Genomic DNA, 21,681 nt, shown 5'->3' with positions numbered 1-21,681 from the left:
ATAGCCCTGGTTAAACTGGGAATCATCATGTGGTCAGTACTGTGCAGTTGTCACTGTGCTGGTTGGATTAATGTTAGCATGGAGGGTAATTTATGCAGCAATAAGTAAATCACAGAAAAACTCTGTGATAAGCCATTTGTCACCTTGCTCTAAGGAAATGCTATTTTGTTGTTGCAAAAGAGTAAATACTCCACTTTAGACTACAGAAAAGAGAACTCATTCTGACTTGATAGTATGCTTTTATAGCCTCAGTTGAGAAGTGTTATATTAAAAGAGTTTTAAACTCCGCATGAGTTAAGACACAGAGAAATACACAGTAGAGTGGCCAATGCAGGAGTGCAAGGGAGTCTTTTTGTTGAAATGTTTCAGAATTTTCTACAAAAATATGGGCTGATCCTACTCAGTAAATTCAATTCAATTTTAAAGAAGTGGTAAAATTTGAAGTAAAAGTTCTGGAAAAAGTCACTCCAGTTTATTTTGCCTCACATTATTGGGAATCTGCATCTTAAAGCTGGGCAGCTAATGCACATAAGCTTGATTTGCTGTGAATCACACAGCTACTTAATGAACTGGTGTCCACGAGTGAACTCATGACCCTAATAAAGGCAACTACAGTTTTGCTGTTAAATCCAAGGTCATAAGGATTTAATCCCGTGAGTATTAATTCCATGTCATTTTTCTTTAACCATTGTTTCTGCTCTATAAGGTAAACTATGACCTTTTAAGAAAACATCCATAAGGCTCCACTTTCCGTTTTTTTTTTCAGGCAAGCAAATTAGTGAACACCAGCAGTTTCAGGTGGTCAGGCAGTACTAGCAAGACCCCTACAATAGCAGTCATACAGGATACTTTTATTTTATTGCCAAATCATTCTTTAGTTTCCTCCCTTCTTCTCTGCGTTTCAATTTATCACAATTTTCCTTCCAAAATATATTATTATTATTACCATCCAATTGGCTATATTTAAATGTCTTTGTCACAGAGGAATTCAAGTGAAGTTGGTTTCTGTCCGCTTTTTAATTTCTTTAGAATTTCTGCATTTAAGATGCCTTGTCTCTGGCATCACACAATATTACCTATGCCTTAGTATTACATTGTCTTGCGTAGCTTTGTTCATAGTATCCCAGTACAGTAATCAAGGGCCTGACTGATTTATGCGTATTGGTAACGACGTGAGAGGCCTGGGAAAGACAAGAGAACACGACCTGCTCATTCAAGTAAAGCACAGAATGCATACACACACAAGCGTTACTTTGGCAATGTTAAGGCTCACCAGTACTGCTATTCCTTCTAGTAGTAAGGGAAGGAGAGGCCAGTAAAGACCTACAAGGTCCAGTTCTGCTGACTGGCGTGAAGGTAAAAGGCTGCAATAATGTCTATGATTAAGTTAGGCAAACAGCAGAGAACATCTGATCCCATATAGTAGGAAGCAGTTTGAAAAACATGCATTCTGCAAAGAGCTGCAAGAACTATGGAAATATCTGAGGTGTGTTAAGGTACAGATTTTTTTCCCCTCATAAAATGAAACAATCTTTCTGGTTTTCTCCCTTCTGTGGTCTCTGCTGCAGCCCACAGACTCTGCAAAGCTGTCGCACGTCTAGGCGAGTTTTGCCAGCAGTGAAGTACAGTTACTGCTCTCAAATACGCAAACCATTCCTCCCTGAATCATTCCTCCAGACTATGGCACCTCTCCTCACCTCCACTTCCTTTTTGCCCAGAAAATGGAAGTCCGTGAATCCCAGCCTTAGCCCTGGCCTCACTGCAGCTTAACTGCCAGGGGAACCCAAAGAGAGTCAGAGCTGCAGCATCCTGGGCAGTTAGTTGGTATTGCCAGGTAGTAAACGCAGAGCTTGCGTTCCCAACTTGAACATGGCATTGCCCTTAAAACAAGCAGCTGTTTCACCCAAGCTGAATAAAAAAGAGCTGATTATCTACTTGCTTAGCCATTAGCAACAGTCAAAAATGGGAAGAAATCAAAGTCCTGGAGGCAAACTCCACAGGGTTTTGTGGAGATGCAGGTCTTGATCTAAACTTGGGCCTGTCTTTAGTAACAGTCCTAGCAGTTCATCAAGTTACTGCTTGTTCTGGGTATCCCTCCCAGGAGTAATGGGCAGGCCTGCAAGCCATACTGCAAATTATTGATTTTGTCTTTCTCTTCATATAGATGAATGATGTTCTGCTGTACACATATCCCCAGAAGGATGGCAAATACCGACTGAAAAACACCTTGGCTGTGTCAGGCATGAAGGTAATGCCTCATCTGTATTATAGGCTGGAATTAAAGTTGTATAGTGGGCTGTTAGTGCTTTGCTGGTTTATGTCTCATATCCAGCAAGGAGAAAGAGGGAATGGACCTGTCATCAAGGGATTCCCTTGCCTCTTACATGAGACAAAAGGAAAAATATAAAGCAAGTGTATACAAGATTATCTATAAGGCTGTGACTTAGTACAACAGCCTTATTCAGGCTGCACAAATAATACAAGCCAAAATCTGATTTACCATTTGATTATGAAACTGGAGACAAAAAGATTTATTATCCATTTTGACCATTCCTCTCTTCATGTCTCCAGCCAATACATGGTTGTCCCCTACAATATATTCACTAGAGCTTAGTCTGCCTGGGTTTAAACTCCTACCACTAAAACTTTATATAAGCTTTCATTTGCCTAGCCTTCATGTGTCCTTTAACTGTTTTCATCAAAAGCATTAATGGGTTCAAAAACTGGTAAGTCACCTTTATGAGGAAAAGGTGTATTGGGAGCCATCACATGCAATGATATAAACACAGTCTCTTCTTCAGGAAATGCCTAAATTGCAGATTACAGAAACTGGACACAATTGTCCTGTTCTTACACCCTTTCCCTAAGCATCCATTGGCACCAGTACTTGTGCAACAGGAGATACTGGGCTGGAGTGATGTTTGCTTCTTACCTAGCCATCTATTACATACCTCCTGCCAAGAACCTTCATAACTGTTCTACAGCTAATATGCCAAGTTGTATTTGTGTGAAAGAGGACTTGAAGTGACATGTCAGGAGTATGGTGATCTAGAAACCATGCAAGATGAGAATTGCTAATTATTAATTCCAGTGAACTGACATGGGTGGGTTGAGGTGTTATGACAAGGTAGAGGCTAATCACCCTTAGACACCTGATAAGTCTAAAACTAACTATGGGTCCCCAGCTGGGGTAGGAATAACCAAAACACTCTACCATTAAGTGAAAAGGAGCTGCAGAGCAGGTACTTGTTGGGGTGCCTTTGAAACACCAAGTCACTGGCATAATAGATGCTTTTTAACAATGCGTCAGTACCATGAAGCTACATTTCTCCCAAGTGGCTGTTGCTATTAGCAGGCAACTAATACACTACATGGCAGGGGAAAGGTTCTAGCTGAGCTGTAGCTTTTAAGTATTTTTTTTTTTCTCTTAAAGAGCCTTGCTGCAGACAGACATTCACTGAACTGAAGTGCTTCACTGTATAATGTCTGAATGTCAGGAAGTTACTTCCATTCACTCCAAGAACAGCCAAAAAACCTTTGCTGGAAATGCTCTGACACTTGTCAGACTAAACTTCTCCTAAGCTTCTTATATTAAAACTAAACCCTGATTGATACCTTATCCTTACCTTTATAGTTGTATTAAATTATTTTTTTCCTTTAGCATCATCACCATATTGAAATCGAGAGCATTCCTCAGTACACCAGCAATATGAAAGACAGAAAACCCTACCTGCCCATCTCTTCACATTGAAATACGAAACAGATGTCTGGAACACCACAGATCCATATGCATTGAGACTTGTATGGTGTACTTGGTTTCAGACAATTTAACTCATGTCCACATTCATGTTCATGGCATTTGTTTCTAGGTCAGCTGCCCAGTGACAGAAAAAGCCCCAAACGTCCTGAAGATTGAATATGATGAATACTGCCTGACCCTGTCAGCAAGGTACTGCTTCCAAATAGTCATGGCCCAGGGTGTTATATTCTGGAGCTGTATCTCTAGATTAGTCTAACCAATACCCAAAACTTAATTAGTGTCTCATTCTTTTTTAACTCAATTTCAGTCTGCACTGTTGTGACAGACAATGGTCGAATGCTTGATTACACAATGAAGATATTAATTATAAATGCAAAGCTCAAACTGTAACTAATTCAACTCATATGCAGAGTGAATATTAGAAGTTGGCTCTTGATAACATCTTAAAGGGAAAGGAAAGAGAAGAAAGTCTCTTACTAAGAAGCCTAAGTCCCTTCCATTCTCTTTTACACTTCTCTCCCGTAACACTAAGTATATTACATCTCCCTTTTATAAGTTCACTTGTTACCTCATACCATTAGGGCTGCTAAACTGCTGGAGAAAATAGTAATTGAGTAATACCATGTAATAGATACAAAAGCATTTAATAGTGCTTTAAAAAGCCAAAATTAATCCTTAGTGGTAAATTCATGGGTCTTTCTAATAAAAAGAATTTGACTAATGAGTTTGTGTAGTGCTAGTATTAACTGCGACTTGAAGTCAGACCCAGGATCAAAGGTTAATGCCAGAAAGAGATTGTAGGTCAGTTTCTGATCAGAAGATGGTAGTGGACTGTATTTTTTCATGCTTCTAGCCAAAAATTATTCTGCAAACTTACCTAGAGCTACAGCAGAGAAAGGTGGCTGGCTTGACTTTCACGTGTAGTTTACTACAAAAGACATACCACACTAGCAGTGGCATTAAAATTAAGTCTTCCAAATAACAAGGTCTTCAGTGATTTTAAGTACTGACTTTCCCAGCATCAGTCTCTGACTACAGCATGGCTGGAAACACGGCAGACTTCCCTAAATTACACAGTGAAATAGAAAGACAGAGAAGGCACTTTCTTATTCAGAACCAGAATTTGGAACTCTCATCCTTCCCACAGTACTTCTTGCCATCTGTGGGCACGGCTCAGATACCTTTCAGAGCCTTTTTGTTGATTTCCTTTTATAATAAGCAAATGAGAAAATATCTGAGATTTTCTTAGAGCTGCACACTCATCACAACTCTCAAAATATACACACAGTACTTCCGAATTACCTGCTGCCACATACAAAGGCAGGATGTGTGCAGTCCTTCTGTACTGTAGGCGGGAAATAACTGCTGCACGTTGTCTTTATTCAGAGCAACTGAAGTTGGCATCCCTAGTGAGCAGCTTGGGATGTTCTGCTTGCATTGTTATGTTGTTTCTTTGCCTTTTGTACTCATATCAACTCTGTGCTTTGTTAGCCTAAACAAAGCATGTGAGGCCACTGTGAGCTGTGTTTCTTTGGTAGCAGATAGAACCAGGGCTTGAGACTAAGGTTGCCCTTCTGATAATAGCCAGATGGAGACTGACTCTTACCGGAGCACTGGGATACAGCCCCTTTCCCTTCCTTGTGCTGCTCATTCTGGGACTGATCTGCCACAAGCCACCCAAGAACATTTTTTCCTCTCCCTTTCTGTACTGGCCGGCAGAGGTGACAACTCACAGGTGAGACAGCATGCTCTCCTAACCCCACAACATCCTTGGCCTGTGCACTCACTAAAAGGAGCACCAAAGACAGAAAAGTACTGGAAGGCTTCAAACACCCCTAAAGACTGTAGCTTACTGCTCACATCAAGGTACTGCAAGCTTGCACTGAAAGCCAGTTGTTAATAGTCACAACCCAAACCTCAATGCCTTTACGCTTGTATGAGACAAGATGAAGGCACTAAGGAAGTACAGCATGAGTGCCAGGGACTACAGGCAGTAGAATGAGGACAACCAAAGCTCAGAAGGCTAATTTAGAGTGATAGCGATAGCACTGCAACAAAATCCCATCCCAGTCCAGTTTCTCTGTTCCATGGATGTCCCCTGCTGTCCAGGAGACTGCAGTGACAATTTGACCCTCTCTATTTGCTTAAGGAAGAATATACGAGCCAACGTGGATAACCGATAGCTCAGCACAAAAGGTACAGCCCAAAAACCACACAAGGACCAAATGTGGTAATGGTGAATCGAGGTCTGAGCTTCTCTGAGCTTCAGAGGTTCAGCAAAAATTCCTCTGAGCCTTCATGCAACTAATGAAATAGATAATTAAGAATAGGCCAGTGCCAATTGACATAATTTATCTTACTCAGCAGCAGACAGGTGTTATCCCACATTTAGACACTAATAACTTGTGATTACTGCCTAGAGATGTTTAATGGAGTAGAGAAGAGGTTCAAGGCACCAGTTAGATATCAGGCTTTTAAATAGCACATTGTCCCTCTTACCTGTCTTTCCCAAAGTGGCTTTAATCTGCATTACTATATGGGCCATGATTTTATTTGATTTTTTTTTAAATCAAATCTTAATTCTCAAGTGAAGAAAATTTCCAAGAAAGAATTAGCAGGAGAAAGGCTGAAGCCAGGACTTCTTTTAGTGCTTTGCAGGCTGTGAACATGATTTGTCTAGAAGATATAGACATCTTCAGATTTCTTAGAAAGTGTAACTTCACAGGACTTTTGGTAGTAATAAGGACTGACTAGCAGTGTGACTCTTGCCAGAGATGATTTCCTGTAATATAGGCCCTTGGCTTGCAGTGGTTAGCCTGTATGCAGTGGATTTCACTGGTTCAGAGTTTATGTTCCAATTTCTACTCCAGGCTTGTTGAATTTTATAGATGCTGGCGTTTTTCAGACAAGGGTTTATGCTCACAGTGCAGAGGGATGCTGTCAGAGTTCATTGATAAAATCTGGCATTTTCTCTCTCTCTCTTCTTTTTTTTCCTTTAAAAAAAAAAAAAAAAAAAGACCACAAAAGACAAAATGTTCTCAGATGTCTTGTTTGGTGGCCTTCATGAAGACAGTGCAAGGAAATCACAGCTGAACAGCTGCTGGTAACCATGCCACTGCAAATTTTTACAACAAAGTCTAGTGGGTAGCTTTAATGTGAGTGGCTGGTATGACTTGGGGAGGGGAGACCACACTGAGCCACATTGCCTCCTGTGACTGATGCTGGGAACAGCTTGAGCCATGCACAGTTTCAGATGGACAGGAAGTACACGGTTTGAAGTCACAGCAGGAAAACCAGCTCACACAGGCAGGCCAGCTTATAGATGTCACAGAGCAAATGCACCTGGGGAGCAACAGGCACTAAAAGCCCTGCTGCTTTCCTGGGATAGCTGGACTGGCAGAGAAGCACAACGTGCTCACTGTTTTGCCTTGTGCAAAGGGGGCATCTAGGGGCCAGTCTGGAGAACTACTGGCCTCCATGTGTACCTGCAACTAGAGGAAATGCAGAACTTCCTTCCCAAATTGCTCTCCTGGTCTCTTGCCAGAAGACTGAAGATTGTCTGTGATGGAACATGACAAAAAGAGACATTTCATATTGTCCTGTGTAATCTAGGATTGGGCGGCTTATAGCAAAGTCAGAAACTACTCTGAAAAACTTTCTGGGCATTTAGTTCCTTTTCAGCCACGGTCCTAACCGTGGATCTACACTAATCATCCAGCTGAGTATGTCCAACAGTCAATTTTGTTCCTGGTCAGAAAATTACCAGTTCCATGGAGTAGTAAGGAAAAGCAAACATTTATAACATGAAGTTTTTCTCTTCTAATCCAAAACCAGCTTGTTTCAGTCCCTGGTCTGCATAGCATTGACTGCTCTGTTGTATTTCACTCCACAGCTCTTGTTCAGAAAGGGATGACTGGTACAACTGCATCAGCAGACACATCCCAGATGACTACAAAGCTCACAACACTTCCACTTTCCAGAGCAGCGTGGAGGTAAAAGGAGGCCAAGTCTTTCAATGCTTGAAGGGAAAAGGAGGAAGGGAGAGGAGAGGGAGGAGGGTTATAAAATGCAGAGTTCGCAGTGGCAAGACGTTCTTACTATCTTCATTTAAACCAGCATGTCAGACTTAAATAACAAAGCTCATCACAGCTCATGGGCCACCTCTGAAGTGTTAATCACACTCCATACTCAGTGGTCTTTGCTTAAATAGGAGTTCTTCTGGAGGAAGACTATTTTGTCCTAAAGGGTAATTATTTTGGATGACCTAAAAATAGCTACAAACTTTGCAGATTTTAAAATGAAACTACCTTTTAGTTACATTAATATCGTACACACAATAAAGTCACTGTCAGTGCAAATCCCACCAGCAATATTCTAATTGTACCAGCACAACTGATATGTGTTATTGTTATCTCATTGATTTCAATTGTATTACTCCCAGTTAAGAAGGCAAAGAATGCACCTGACAAAAAGTAAAAATGCTATTTTAGATTATGTAGAACTCCAGCTTTACTAAATAAGACTAACTGTAAGAAAAGAGTGCTGGCAAGGCCACCCCTGGAGTGCTGTATCCAGTGCTGGGCTCCCCAGTACATCAGAGACATGGAAACCTTGGAAATAGTCCAACGAAGGGCCAGAAAGATGATGAAGGGACTGGAGCACCTCTCCTAGGAGGAGAGGCTGAGAAAGCTGGTACTGTTTAGCCTGGAGAAGAGAAGGCTCAGGGAAGATCTCATCAATGTCTATAAATGACCTAAAGGGAAGCTGTAAAGAAGATGGAGCCGGGCTCTTCTCAGTGATGGCTGGGGGACAGGACCAGAGGCAATGGGCACAAACTGAAACATAGGAGGTTCCCTTGAACATCAGGGAACACTTTTTCACTGTGAGGGTGACTGAGCACTGGCACAGGTTGCCCACCGAGGTTGTGGAGTCTCCATTCTTGGAGATATTAAAAAGTCACCTGGACACGGTCCTGGGCAGTTGGCTGTAGGTGGCCCTGCCTGAGCATAGTGGTTGGACCAGACGACCTCCAAAGGTCCCTTCCAACCTCAACCAGTCTGTGATTCTGTGATTTAATTTTTGAGGACTTCAGAAAGTAAAAAATGAATTGAAAAAAAACAAAAGAGGATTTTCCTTCTGGCCTGAAGCTAATCTACTTTCAAATATTTAACAAGAAAATATTAGAAATTAGTTAGTATAGCAACCTAAACCAAATCCTTTTTCAGCAAATTAAAAAAATAATTACTTTTGCAGCTCTGCTTCTGATGTAAAACTGAATGTGTGCAAGGAGAAATTTAGAGGAATTTTTTTTTTTTTTTGTGTTTAAATCCTATTTGTCTGCAGAAGTCTCATTTCCTCATAAGAAACCCTTCTAACAAGCGGTCCTTCAAAAGCACAAGAGCTACTTTTGCCAAACTCTAAGATGCTGTGAACTGACAGTGGGGTACCCATAATACTTTGGTGCTGAACCTGAAGTAACACAGCTTCTCAGCATGGCTTATTAGATTGGGTTCGGTTCCACATCGACTGTGGCTCCCTGGGCTTGGAGCAAAGGGGCATCTGTACAACACCGCAACGTGGTGCATTCCAAGAAACAGGAACAGTAAATACATTTTCTAAAGTGGCTTTAATATATTCAGATCAGTCATGGAAAGCGTGGATCAAATTTGGATTCCGTGGGCGTAAATTAATCTTTGGTTTTGCTGGTTTTTGTACTCTCTCTTCCTCGATCATAGAACTGTCCCAAGGTGCAATGACAAAGAGCTCAGGCCCTTTTCGATTGAAAGCTATATGGCTTTTTATGGATATTATTTAAAAAGCTGTTAATAAAAAGATGGCTTTAACTCATGTTCTTACCTGCAGTTTGCACATGCAATGAATCAGATCCTTGTCTGATGTGTTAGCGTCAGTGCCTGACCAATAATAGATCTACATAGATTTTTACCTGTTGTGACTCGGGCTTCAACAGCACGATGTACTGATTTGCCACAATCTTTCAGTGCTGAAGCACCTGTATCCCACTTACAAGGTGCATTAGGAATTAGAAAATTTGGGGATCCTAGCAGGTGAAGGAAGACTGAAATGATAGGAGAATTGTATGTGATGAAACAGGGCTGATTGAGTGGAATTTGGAAGTGCAGATGCTTCTTAATTTGTTCTTGTTTGATTTTAAGCTAAGGGAAAGGCTTGGAATACCCTTGGGTGAGAAACCTCCTACTTTGGTACCTGTGTCCCATGTCATGATGTGCATGAACTGTGGCTGTGACTTTACCCTCACTTTGAGGCGACATCATTGCCATGCCTGTGGGAAGGTAAGAGCTCTACAAGCTTCTCAGGGAAGCTTTATTCATACCTCTAGGACACTGGCTGCCACTGCTGTAACTTCTGCAAACTTGTAGCAACATCAAAACTGGAATTTTGACTTCTCACAGTAGTTGAAGCCTTACAGGATAATTGTTGCCGAGTCCAGCCATTATATCCAATATATAGCTAGCTCTAGAGACACTGAAGCAATACACTACAAATATAGGCTGTCAAGCAATACACTACAAATATATGACTGTCTCTTAGCCTTTTTTTTGTAGCAAACTACCAGTAATTTTTCCTAGTATGAAAAAGCATTTACTTAATCTTTTTTCTAACTCCACAATCAGTCCGTACCTACACAGCGACAGTGGGAACATGCAAGCTCACTTACAAAAACAATGTTACTAACAAAGCTATGAAAACAGAATTAATATTAAAGTGGTCTTTCTGTGATTCACTAGTAGGGGAAGTATAAGTTCCTGGGGAGATGGGCACAGCAATGGCGTGCAACCAAATACAGTGATCAATTCTGCTTGGCTTACAACAGTGTAAATCTACAGCAATCACATTTCAGTCAGTAGATTTACCCTGAGTTTTAAGAGAGAGTAATATCTGGTCCAATATCCATCTTCCTCTCCCAGCCAGCTCAGAGGATTTGTTTTATATATGCATATATATAAATTTAAATTATATTTATGTGCATCTTTCCTTGCTGGAACAGATTGTATGTCGAAATTGTTCGAGAAACAAGTACCCTATGAAGTACCTCAAAGATCAAGCAGCAAAAGTCTGTGACAGCTGCTATGTGGAACTTAAGAAAAGAGGTAAGATTCCTTTATTCTTGATGAAACTGACAAATCCATTTCCTGCCTGTATAATGAGGAGACTTTAGGATCTGCCTACCATGTTGTGTTTTGCTAAAGAGAATTTCTCATTTCAAGCACAAGGCACGAGTATTGAGGTCCCAGGAGAGCCAGGCAGTATGGCAGTTAAAACTGTTTTAGGAAGCCATGTCCTCTGAGGGCTCCCCTGGCCTTTTGATAAACCACAAAAACGATAAAAACTATGTCCTGTGAGGAGCAGCTGAGGACATGGGGTTTATCTAGTTTGGAGAAAAGGAGGCTGAGGGGCGACCTCATTGCTCTCTGTGGCTTCTTGAGGAGGGGAAGCGGAGAGGGAGGTGCTGATCTCTGGTATCCAGTGAAAGGACACCTGGGAATGGTTCAAAGCCTTGTCAGGGCAGGTTCTGACTTGACATGAAGAAACATTTCTTTACCCAGAGGGTGGTCAAACACTGGAACAGGCTTTCTAAGAGGTGGTCAATGCCCCATGCCCGTCACTGTTTAAGAGGCATTTGGACAATGCCCTTAATAACATGCTTTAACTTTTGGGCAACCCTCAATTGGTCAGGCAGTTGGACTAGATGATTGTTGTAGGTCCCTTCTAAATGAACTATTCTGTTCTGTGATGTAATTATAGGTGATAGCTCTTCCCCATCATTTGTAATGAATTATCCATCAAAATAAAACAAAGACTTTATAGTTCCTCTACTGTCATCATCCATTTTGCAGCTTTTACAAAAAGAAATGCTGAGATAAAGTGCAGAGTCACTAACGAGTTTTTCTACATGGGGAGTTAATCTGGTTACAAATGAAAGCATGAATTCAAAGCAGAAGAGCTACTGCCTAACTAGAACTCTATTATTGTCCTACTACTTAAGTCCCTTTTCGGATTTAAATACACATCCAAATCAAAAATAAAAGGGTGGGGCAGGGGTTACATATATGAACAGAGAATGAACAGGAAATAATGTTCTTGCACAACTATTCATGTAAGCAAACTCTAAAAGTAGGCACATTGTATTGCCAAGGATAAAAAGATGGGGGACAGGTAAGTTTAGTTTTTCTATCCTGATTAAAAAAATGCACACTAGCCAAGCAAACACATGAACAGATGCTATCACAACAGCCAAAAAAGCATCCCCAAGCCACTGTGTGTCCAAGAAGTGATAACTCAGATTTATGCTAAACAATGCTGTGCTTTACTAAGAGCTTCCAGATAATGTGTGTTGCCAGAAGAGAGATCATGAAGATATGAACTCAGACAAGTGAGGTTAACGGAGACTGACAGAGACAGAATAACTCTCTCCCGTGCAGAACTCAAAGAGAAAGGTTCATACCAAAAGAATGTCCCACTGATTTAACCTATCATGCAAAGGTGTTACAGAACATGAGGGGATAGATGGAAAAGCCATTTGCTTAATGCTGATCCTAAATTAGAAGAAAACAAGCTGTGTTTTGTGCTTTGTCAGCTTTCTTGCAAGCTTCTTTCAAGTAGCTGTATGTTATTATCATTAACCTAGGGTGCTATGAAATCCACCCATCTAATCAGACTTAAAGGGGTAATTTGAAAGAAAACCTAAAACAAAAACCATCTATGCAGAAGGCATTGCATTTTCCTTAGCATTTGCATTAGTGTATTGTGTATGTCTTAACCCTAATCTAGTATGTACAGATTAATCCATTTCCCCCTTCCCTTTCTGAATTTTCTTAATCTTGCAGAGCGACCACTAAGTGTCAGCTTCCCTCCAACTTCATCCAGGTGTTCAAGCAGTGCCTTCTCCTCTGTCTTCCACAATATTCATTATTCATCTTTTAAGAAACAGAAGAAGATCCCTTCAGCTCTTATGGAGGTAGGACCAAGCTACCTGATAAAGGGAAGGCACTGTAGAGAACTGTGTGGTCATACTTCAGCAGTTTTATGATTATATGTTATATAAGCTTATATGCTTATACTTACATGTTTATCATTTATTCTCTGTGCAGAATATTCTCATGCCCTGGTCTACTTTCATCATGCAAATATTTTTTTTTCTGTTTTTCACAATAGTGTTTAAAATACAAAATAGACTGAGCTCTGAAGATACCACCGAAGCTTCTTGAGCCCACTGTGAAACTCAATTAGATCACCATACTTTAATTTGCTCATCAGCCTATGAAGTTTTTAGAAAACTAAGATGACTTTAAGGTGCTAGATAGTACAACAAGGCAGATCACAGACAATGACAAGTATCAACAGATCATTTTATACTGTTGACCAGTTAGTTACCTTTTTTTTACAAGACTCTGACTTCTGAAATTTTACTTTGATTTACTTTGAAAATACCACTTGGAAAACAGACTCTAGTTCTTGGCAATCAATTCAGTAGTATAAACGTTTAATCAGGCACTCTCCCTCCAGCTCAAACCAAGCTATTTTAAATCAGATAGGTAAAATCTTGATCCCACCAATGTAAACGAGTAAAATTCACACCAATTTCAATGGGGCCAGGATTTCTCCAGCTATATTAGTTTTCTTTCCAAGAACAAGGTGCCAATCACAATGTTGTCTAGGTAGCCAAGTTGCCCATTGAACTCCAGCACAGTAAGGTACCCCCATTTCACTGAAATCAGCAGGTATTTGTCATTGTATTGAAGAGACTAGTCTGCAAACTTCTTATTGAACATAATTGTGCAGTCAAGATACTGGAATTTATAGAGGTTTGTTTGTGCTGAGGTGAAACTGAGCCAAAGAGACAAGCCTGTATACAAACACAGAAACTGAATACAGAAAGAACTGGCAGGCAAAATTTCAGCCCCGTTAGGAAGACAGCATTGCCTTTTATCTACAAGGAGGCAGCAGGTTTATTAACATGAACTGTCTTGCACTAGCACTGCTCCATAACTTTCTCTGACTTGCTTTACTAAGGTCCTGGAGCATTTCTGTTCTGCTGCAAAACACTGCTGTATTACTGCTCAGTCTTTGCTTGTACCAGTGCTAAAAAAGCTGGTTTTGAATCTCTGTCCTTTGTTTCTAAATCCAATAGTACTGGAGTTTACTCTTGTAACTAACAACGTACACTGCATTGTGTGTGTATAGTTCCATCTACTCAAAATCTGGATCTCTAAGAACATTAAGCACTTCGATCTCAAAATACTTCTGTGAGAGGGGTAACTCTTCTCAGAAATATTATTTCACAAATAAGACAAAGTCATAGTCAAGTGTTTAACATAAATTGATATAAAAGCATTGCAAAGTCCTAAATATACCCACATCTTAAAAGTGTTCAGCCACAAGACTCTAATTCCCTTTTGGAAGCATGTGCTTTTAATATACCACAAAACCAGACCTGGGAAAAGGGATGAGTTCAGCTTCTCAGAACACAACTGTAAACCTGCTGACCTCAATAATAACTGTATATTTTAAGTTTAACCAGAAATCTTCAGTTAAAAAGAACTGTAATACCATGCTTATATTTTTTCTGTCTCAGTATTTTTAATGGTCTACTTATGGTTTCATGCACGTAGACCTGGTTGTCTGTATGATGCAACACGCATAATCAGGAGGGGAAAAACCTTTGCCATTACAAATCCCGATTTCTCCTACCCTGCTCCAGGTGGCAGCCTCAGGCGAGGGAGCTACCATCAGTGGTTACCTCAGCAGATGTAAGAGAGGCAAAAGACACTGGAAGAAACGCTGGTTTGTTATCAAAGGCAAAGTCCTCTACACCTACGTAGCAAACGAGGTACTGTGCAATCTACCTTGAAACAGTTTCCTATCCGAGTTCCCTTCTTTACTCACTACAGACAGCACAAGTAAATGTGAAAGGTATAGAAATGACAGTTCTCACAGCTATCTGCCTCCTGAGACCTAGTCCTAACAGACTGAGTCACCAAAGAGCTGTCCTGAGCTGAGGGGCTCAGCCACAGCCCTAGCCACTGACCGATATTTTGTAGATAGATGGTGCTATGATCTATTTCTGGTGGGGACAATAATTTTGTAGTTTTGCAAGTATAAATAAGACATATTTGTCCTACTAGTACCAACAGGGAAAGACAGGAGGCAGTCTGCAGAGGTGAGAATAATACCTTGTGTATTGGCCTGTAAGCTCCTCCTACAGCCAAGGAGGCTGGATATCAACTAGATTATTTTAATGTATTTTGTCTCTTCCCTGTCCCTGTTATTTTAATTTCTTCTCCTTTGTGAATAGCTGCAATACAAATAAAGTTGAAGTAAGCGTGCTACAAAATTTGGCTGTGATAGATTTTGCAAGAAGAAGCATAAAAATTCATTTTGCTGAACAAAGGACATAGAATGCAAGAACTGTTGTCGCACCAATATTTGGTACTTTAAGCCTTCAGAACACTTTGCAAACATCAATTACTTAAACTTTAATCACCACTGTGATGATTGCATGAAGCAACATTATTCTCTTTAAACAGATGAGGAGACTGAGGCACAAGAGTTCATGATTTGGCCAGCAATTCAGACTATTAGCATCAAATTCTGAATCCAATACATTTACCTTACCTCTTCTAACCTTAAAAGTGATCATTTCTGGTTCAACAATAGGGAAAAAGCAATGGATTGCTAATTACACCTTGCATTCCCAGTTTGCAATTTAGCTTCTGAAAGCAGAGGCAAAGGCAACGTACACATACAGAAAACATTACCTAAATATAGTAAACAAAACTGCAGCTATCAGTAACAGCTAATGTGCAGTTTGATTAAGGCTTATTGTTTTCTTTAACTTGTACAAAGCAGTGTCTGGCAAGCAAAATTCATGGATGTTTCTTGGGAGTAAAGTAACAATTATTTGCATTACCAGCTCAGAAATTTCAAAGCAGCATTTTAGAAAAGAAGTGTGCTGTTTGAGACAGTGTAGATTTCTAAAAAAGTTGCTAGTGCTATGAAAGGAAATTACAAAGTACTAAAAAGGTACTTGCACTCAGTAAATAAAAATGGTTGAAAGGAACATAACAGGGAGCAGGTTTCGGGCTTTCAGAACTGCTGCTGTACTGTACCATACTCTCAGTAACCTCTAGTTTGCCTCCTGAACCATGATGTCAATGATAGCCATTAAAGTAAGGGTTAATTTGACCTTCATGGCCGTGTGGATGATCATGAAGAACTGGACTTTCAGAAGTAAGACTAGATAAACACATGCAGTACACAGGCACTGCTTGTGTTTAGGTAAGAGCCACCATTCCAGCAGGAGATTCGCACCACTGCTGTTGCAGCCCTGTTCAGAGAGGGGCTGTATCATTATTTGGTTTTTCATAAAGAGCCCTCAAACTGTTACAAGCCTTCTCTATACATTTTTGTTCACTTCTTGTTTGCTTTCAGGACAAAGTTGCCACAGAAAGTTTGCCTTTGTTGGGTTTCACCATTGCCCCAGAAAAGGAGGAAGGAAGTATGGATACAGTTTTCCATCTCTACCACAAGCAGACTCTCTTTTATAGCTTCCGAGCAGAGAATAACAATTCAGCACAGAGGTACGGGGGTAGAATTACACACTAGCCAGTGTGCAGGTCCAAAAGCTTATATAGGGCTTTTCCCTCTCCACTTCAGAATGCCTTCATAACAGAGAAAACAAACAGCTTTCAGAGCATTGATTAAGCCCAATTGCATGTGACTGGCCTGGGTGACATTAAAAACATAGATGGTGTTTTTCAGTTCCTTCAGGAAGTAGAATTTGCTCCCTCATAGAGGTAAAGAGGAGGCTGAGTCTCAAGAGTCATGCCTAGAAGTCTGTCAAATGTGATTACTGTACAGAAACTTCTCTTATTTATGTGTTCTATTTATCCATCTCTTAGTTTCCTCATCAACAAATAATTGTTTATATTTCCCATTCTAATGCTACTGTTTCCATATAATAAAATAGTAATGAAAGTAGTAATAAAAATGCCAGCATGACCAGACACATAGGGAAGCAAATGAGTATCTACGGGAGGTTTTGTTGCTTTTAAACATATGTTGGTGGTTTCACCTTTCCTATTCTAAGATCACACTTGTGCTACCTTTGAGATTTTATAATGAACTACTGGTAAAGGTCGTAGTAGAACTCTAGAGTCCTTGTACCCAGTTCCCTGCTTTAATCACAAAACTATAGTTCTTCATTAGAGCTGGGATGGCAAATACAGTCCTCTTCAGGCTTTATATTCTTAAAATACTTATTTATCTTAAAATACGTATGTTAGTAAAATGCATATAATTTTATGTGTACCATTTTTCCTTTCCTATGCCTTTTAGGTGGATTGAAGCCATGGAAGAAGCATCCATATTATAGCAGCTATCACTCAATGGACTTGGAATAAATTCTCAGATTTCTGTACATTCCCAGCAACTCTCTTCTGTCTTACAAAACTGAACAGTGTATTTCAGGCAAACTGGCTACATACACTGGATATGAACTGTTTCTAGATTGCTTTTTTTGCTTCCTTCTTCTTACATCCACATTTTTGCAAATGGAAACTTTAAAATAGAGAATATTTATGGTGATCTTTATGTCTGTGCAAGTTCAGCCTGTACTGTAAGCCTCTCCTCTGATCCCACTGTAAACTAAGTCTAACATCGAAACAAGAGAATACATGGAAATATTGACTACAATAAGTAACAGGCTCAGTTTTACTTACTCCAGAGCACTATCATATTTCATTGGGTTGGTTTTGATGTCTACCATGAAATGAGAAACAATGTAGTAAACAACAAATACTCATTTAAAGCACTTTATTATTTTTATTGAACTATAGCTTCATTTTTTTCATGTTTCCAAGGAGTTCTGTGGCCTGATTTATTACTCATTCATTAACAAATGCCAGCATGAAACTATGCCCTGTGTGTGCTAAATTGCTTCCCCAGAAAATGAACGGACACCACATTAAATTTACCTGGTCTATCAACACTTCACCGGCTATGATCCAGGGTAATTACTTACTATGAATTTATAATTTTACACAGATTACTGTATAATTTATGTTAAAGAGTTTAATTTCATACCACTGCAGTACTTTGAAATGCACTCCAGTAGCTCTGCAAATCCACATGGTGAATTGTATCACTTTTCCATAAATACTGCATCAGACTCAAACACAAAGGGTTTTTTAATTTATTATAAACCTACAAACTGCTTTTATTTAACACTAGTCTACCTAGTAGTGTTAAGATTACCATCTATTTAAATAGTCTATTTTCAAAGCTCCTGTTTTTTCTGCTGTTATTGTTACAAAAAAAACATCATCAAAAGTTTAATCCATTTAAGCAGCACACCATCTGAAATATGCTGGTGGGCTGAAATGCACTTGTCTGAACCGGCTCTGCTGGAGTGCTTTGGAACTCCTGTGACTACACGTATCCGACATCAAACTGCCATTATGCACTACTACATCTCCAGGGCTGGATGCTCTGCAGCCAAGTGTCTGTGTGACTTCAAAGACACGGTGCTGCTTTACACCAGCTGAGGATATAAATCTCTGGAGTTTGGGGTTTTGTTTTTTTGTTGTTTTGTTGTTATTGTTGGTTTTAGTGTTTTGTTGTTTTTTTATAAAGGAGGTTGGGAAGTGGTGTTCTAATAATTGCAATAAAATGGTTTTGTGTCATATATTTGTCATAATATTTGACTAAGGAATAGAATGGCATTTATGATTAAAATATATCTTTGTATAAAAATACTATGTTCAAGAATTTACTTACATTAAAATATATCAGGGAGGGGGATTTTTATTACTTTTATTTTTCCTTTTCTTCAAGAAGCTTAATGGCTATCTGAATTTTTGACCCTAACAAACTGTTTAGAATTGTCTGTATTTTTAAATTTCTACAGTATGTATCCAAATTACAACAGTAGTTCAATTTATCACCTGGAAAACCAAGCTTTAAAAAAAAAAAAAAAAAAAAAACAAAAAAACAAACCCACACACCTACCACTAAATAAAAATATAGTTATTTTGGGTGTTTTTTTATACATCTGAGTCTCATAGTTTCATAAAGCACAGATTATCATATGCAAGCAGAAACTGAGTATTAAAAAAGTAAAACTTCTGTATTCTTTAGTTAATGGATGAACACCAATGTTAACTCTTTGTTTCATGTTAGAACCATCACCTTGTTACCAGTACACTGTAAATGTTTATTTCCCCTTAAAAACATTTTGCACTGACAAAAAAAATAAGAGAATGTTGAATACAGAGTAAGATCTCTAACCACAGTCTCAAACAAAGCAAACAAAACAAAACTGCACTACAGAACAACAGTATTATGAAGATTTAGGTGCTGACATTTAGTGACTGTTATATGAAGTTTTTGGTTATAAGCAGGAAACGAATACATTAAAATATTTTCTTGTAAAAAATAAGACACAGTGCTATTAAACATTGTTTTAAATAATGTGGAAAAATAAAAGAGCAAAACATAACCGCAGTTCTACAGGCTTTTCCTTTACATTATTTTTACCTTTAATTCCAGCTTTGCAGTTCCAGTTACTGTTAACAGACCCTTACCTTTTAACCGGTTCTCTGACAAACTAAGAGCATCAAATCAGAAGATGGTAGAGGATGACTTCTGGTAGAAACAGGATTCAGACCTCATTGCTATGATGAAGTGTGTCAGTCTACACTGCATTTACCTCCTGTAAATTATCCTGCCTACCACTCAACTCTACTTCATTATAGATACAAATGGTCTCTATACAGCACAAATAGAAAAAAATGAAAATGTCCTCACAGTTTCAGTCCAACTGTTTGAGGAAAGCTAAGCACCAGATACAGAAGTTATATTTGTTTCAGAGTTAATCCAGTAATCACCTTTTAGAAAATTTTAACATCTTAGAATAGAGGTATATAGATACTCAGTTTACTATATGCCATTTACTTACAAACAGCTCTTTCTTCCTAACCTGTAGCTAGTATTACTCCCTCAAAACAAAGATTTTTTTTTTCCACACCTTCACGAATGTTTCAGAAAAAATTCAGTACTAAGTCATAATGTACTAGCTACTCAGTCAATAGCTCAGATGCAAGCTGATTTCATTTGTTGTTTCAATGTTTTTCTGCTTATTTTGCTACTTACTGAAAAGGCATTAAAATTATTAGCCATTATCTGCAACTAATGTTTAGATCTATCTTACAATCTATGCTGAGTTAAAATTGTTTTTTTAAATAGTTATTAAATTTTTTTTCCAAATCAAAGCACAAGTCATTCAGAGTTTGAGAGTATTCAGACATGACAAGACCCATGCCATTCACACAGGCACTGCTGGTCTAGCCCTGGACTGATAGCCTTCCTGAGCTGATTCTGTGTTGCTTTTATGATTGAAGAAAAACATGCAGCTATGAATAGCAACAGGCTTTTCCTGTTTGCATGCTACTTTGGTATAAAAGTAGCAAAGACTACTTTGGCTGTAACCACATCCCGTGAGTATGATTGCTTGTGAAGGTTAAAAAAAGTGCAATGTTCAGAGAGGAAAAAAGTTATTCCGTTGTGACTTCGCGAACCTCTTAGATGCTACACTTAAAAAACACCAGTCTGACTTCACAAGTTATTTGAGAGCATAACATACAAACTTCTATGTATTAAAACCAGTGGTATCCTTCAGTCTGTATCACACTAAGACACCACTTTTGATCAAGTTTTGACAAGAAAGTTTCTGGACTTCAGAGCAGGTTTACAATCTCTTGTAGAGACCCAAGTAAAATAAAATTTTAAAAAAATAAAAAAATTTGATCTTTCCTAAAAGAACTGTTTCACAAATATTCTGAATGTTTTCTTTTTCCACAGAGTAACAACAAACACCAGGAAACTTTTAAAGTGCCCATGAAACAATGTCATGCTTTCTTTATATTAGTATTACTAAATAACAAGGTTTTCACATTCTTTTGATTATTCTAATAGCTTTTTTTCCCCCCAAAGAAGTGTTGCAGCTTGATTCTAATCTATATGATTTGGAAAGGCATGGAATACAGTTTACATAAACAATGCACAAAGACTCATACTTCAAAAATCATCTACTAACACTTAAAGGAGAGGTTTAAATTGAATGTGGCATTAACAAGACCAAACAGTTCAAACCTTTTCAGTCACTTATAACTGCTGAATGCTTCCACACTAGATACCAGTTTTGCTCTTAAAATTTACCTCAAAAGTTTAAGGTTTATGAAAATTTTAAGTACCTGAAACTACAATTTAAGAAAAATCAGAGATCTACAGTACTGTCAATCCCAAACATTTAAAACACATAAATAACCTTAAATCCTGCTTTTATTTTGTATTTCTCGTCCTGCCCTGACTTTCGACCCGCTACGAGTCCATTTTGTACTTTTACTACCAACACCACCACAACCAGGGGGAGGATTTTTGGCTTATGACGCAGGTACTCTTAACAGCCCACCTTTGCATTGCTATGGGTCTCTCCTTCCACATCTAAAATATTTCCCCCCCCTCGTTAAGTGCACGTATCTTCCATCTCACCTGAGGTCTACGGTGAATTCAGTCTGTCCTCCTGGGCGAGCAGCAACCTCCACATGACCTCGTCCCTCCTCTCCTTCGATGCCACCTTTGCAGCGCTTTTTTTTTTTTTTTTTTCTTTTTTCTGAGGCAACTCATCCCACGAAAGGGAGGAGCGAAAAGGATCTTTATATCAGCAGGAGAGTCTGAAAAAGACCACCACCTGTCTGAACTATGGCTGGGAGCAGATTAATACTCCCTGACAGAAACTGCGGCGGGTGGAGAGGTGCCTGCGCCGGCGCACACGCTCCTGACGGGAACGGCGGCCCGTGGGGAGGGGCCTGCGCCGGCGCACA

General features: G+C 39.2%; 1 protein-coding gene across 1 annotated transcript in view; it reads left to right on the top strand.

Moving 5' to 3' along the window:
- The window catches only part of LOC104529271 (FYVE, RhoGEF and PH domain-containing protein 5-like), a 36,597-nt gene extending 19,423 nt beyond the window's left edge, over positions 1-17,174 (top strand). The window contains exons 8-16 of the mRNA XM_010173535.1: positions 2,165-2,248; positions 3,870-3,949; positions 7,653-7,752; positions 9,934-10,071; positions 10,788-10,890; positions 12,628-12,758; positions 14,502-14,630; positions 16,232-16,380; positions 17,138-17,174. Of these exons, the coding sequence (XP_010171837.1) occupies positions 2,165-2,248; positions 3,870-3,949; positions 7,653-7,752; positions 9,934-10,071; positions 10,788-10,890; positions 12,628-12,758; positions 14,502-14,630; positions 16,232-16,380; positions 17,138-17,174 (951 nt within the window). The remainder of the gene's footprint in view (positions 1-2,164; positions 2,249-3,869; positions 3,950-7,652; positions 7,753-9,933; positions 10,072-10,787; positions 10,891-12,627; positions 12,759-14,501; positions 14,631-16,231; positions 16,381-17,137) is intronic.
- The last annotated feature ends 4,507 nt before the right edge of the window (positions 17,175-21,681 follow it).

Source organism: Antrostomus carolinensis, unplaced genomic scaffold (genome assembly GCF_000700745.2).
Source record: "Antrostomus carolinensis isolate BGI_N321 unplaced genomic scaffold, ASM70074v2 scaffold17378, whole genome shotgun sequence".
In the NCBI taxonomy this organism is placed as follows: domain Eukaryota; kingdom Metazoa; phylum Chordata; class Aves; order Caprimulgiformes; family Caprimulgidae; genus Antrostomus; species Antrostomus carolinensis.
Note: the sequence above shows the minus strand (reverse complement) of the source record. Positions and strands in the feature narration are given on the sequence as shown.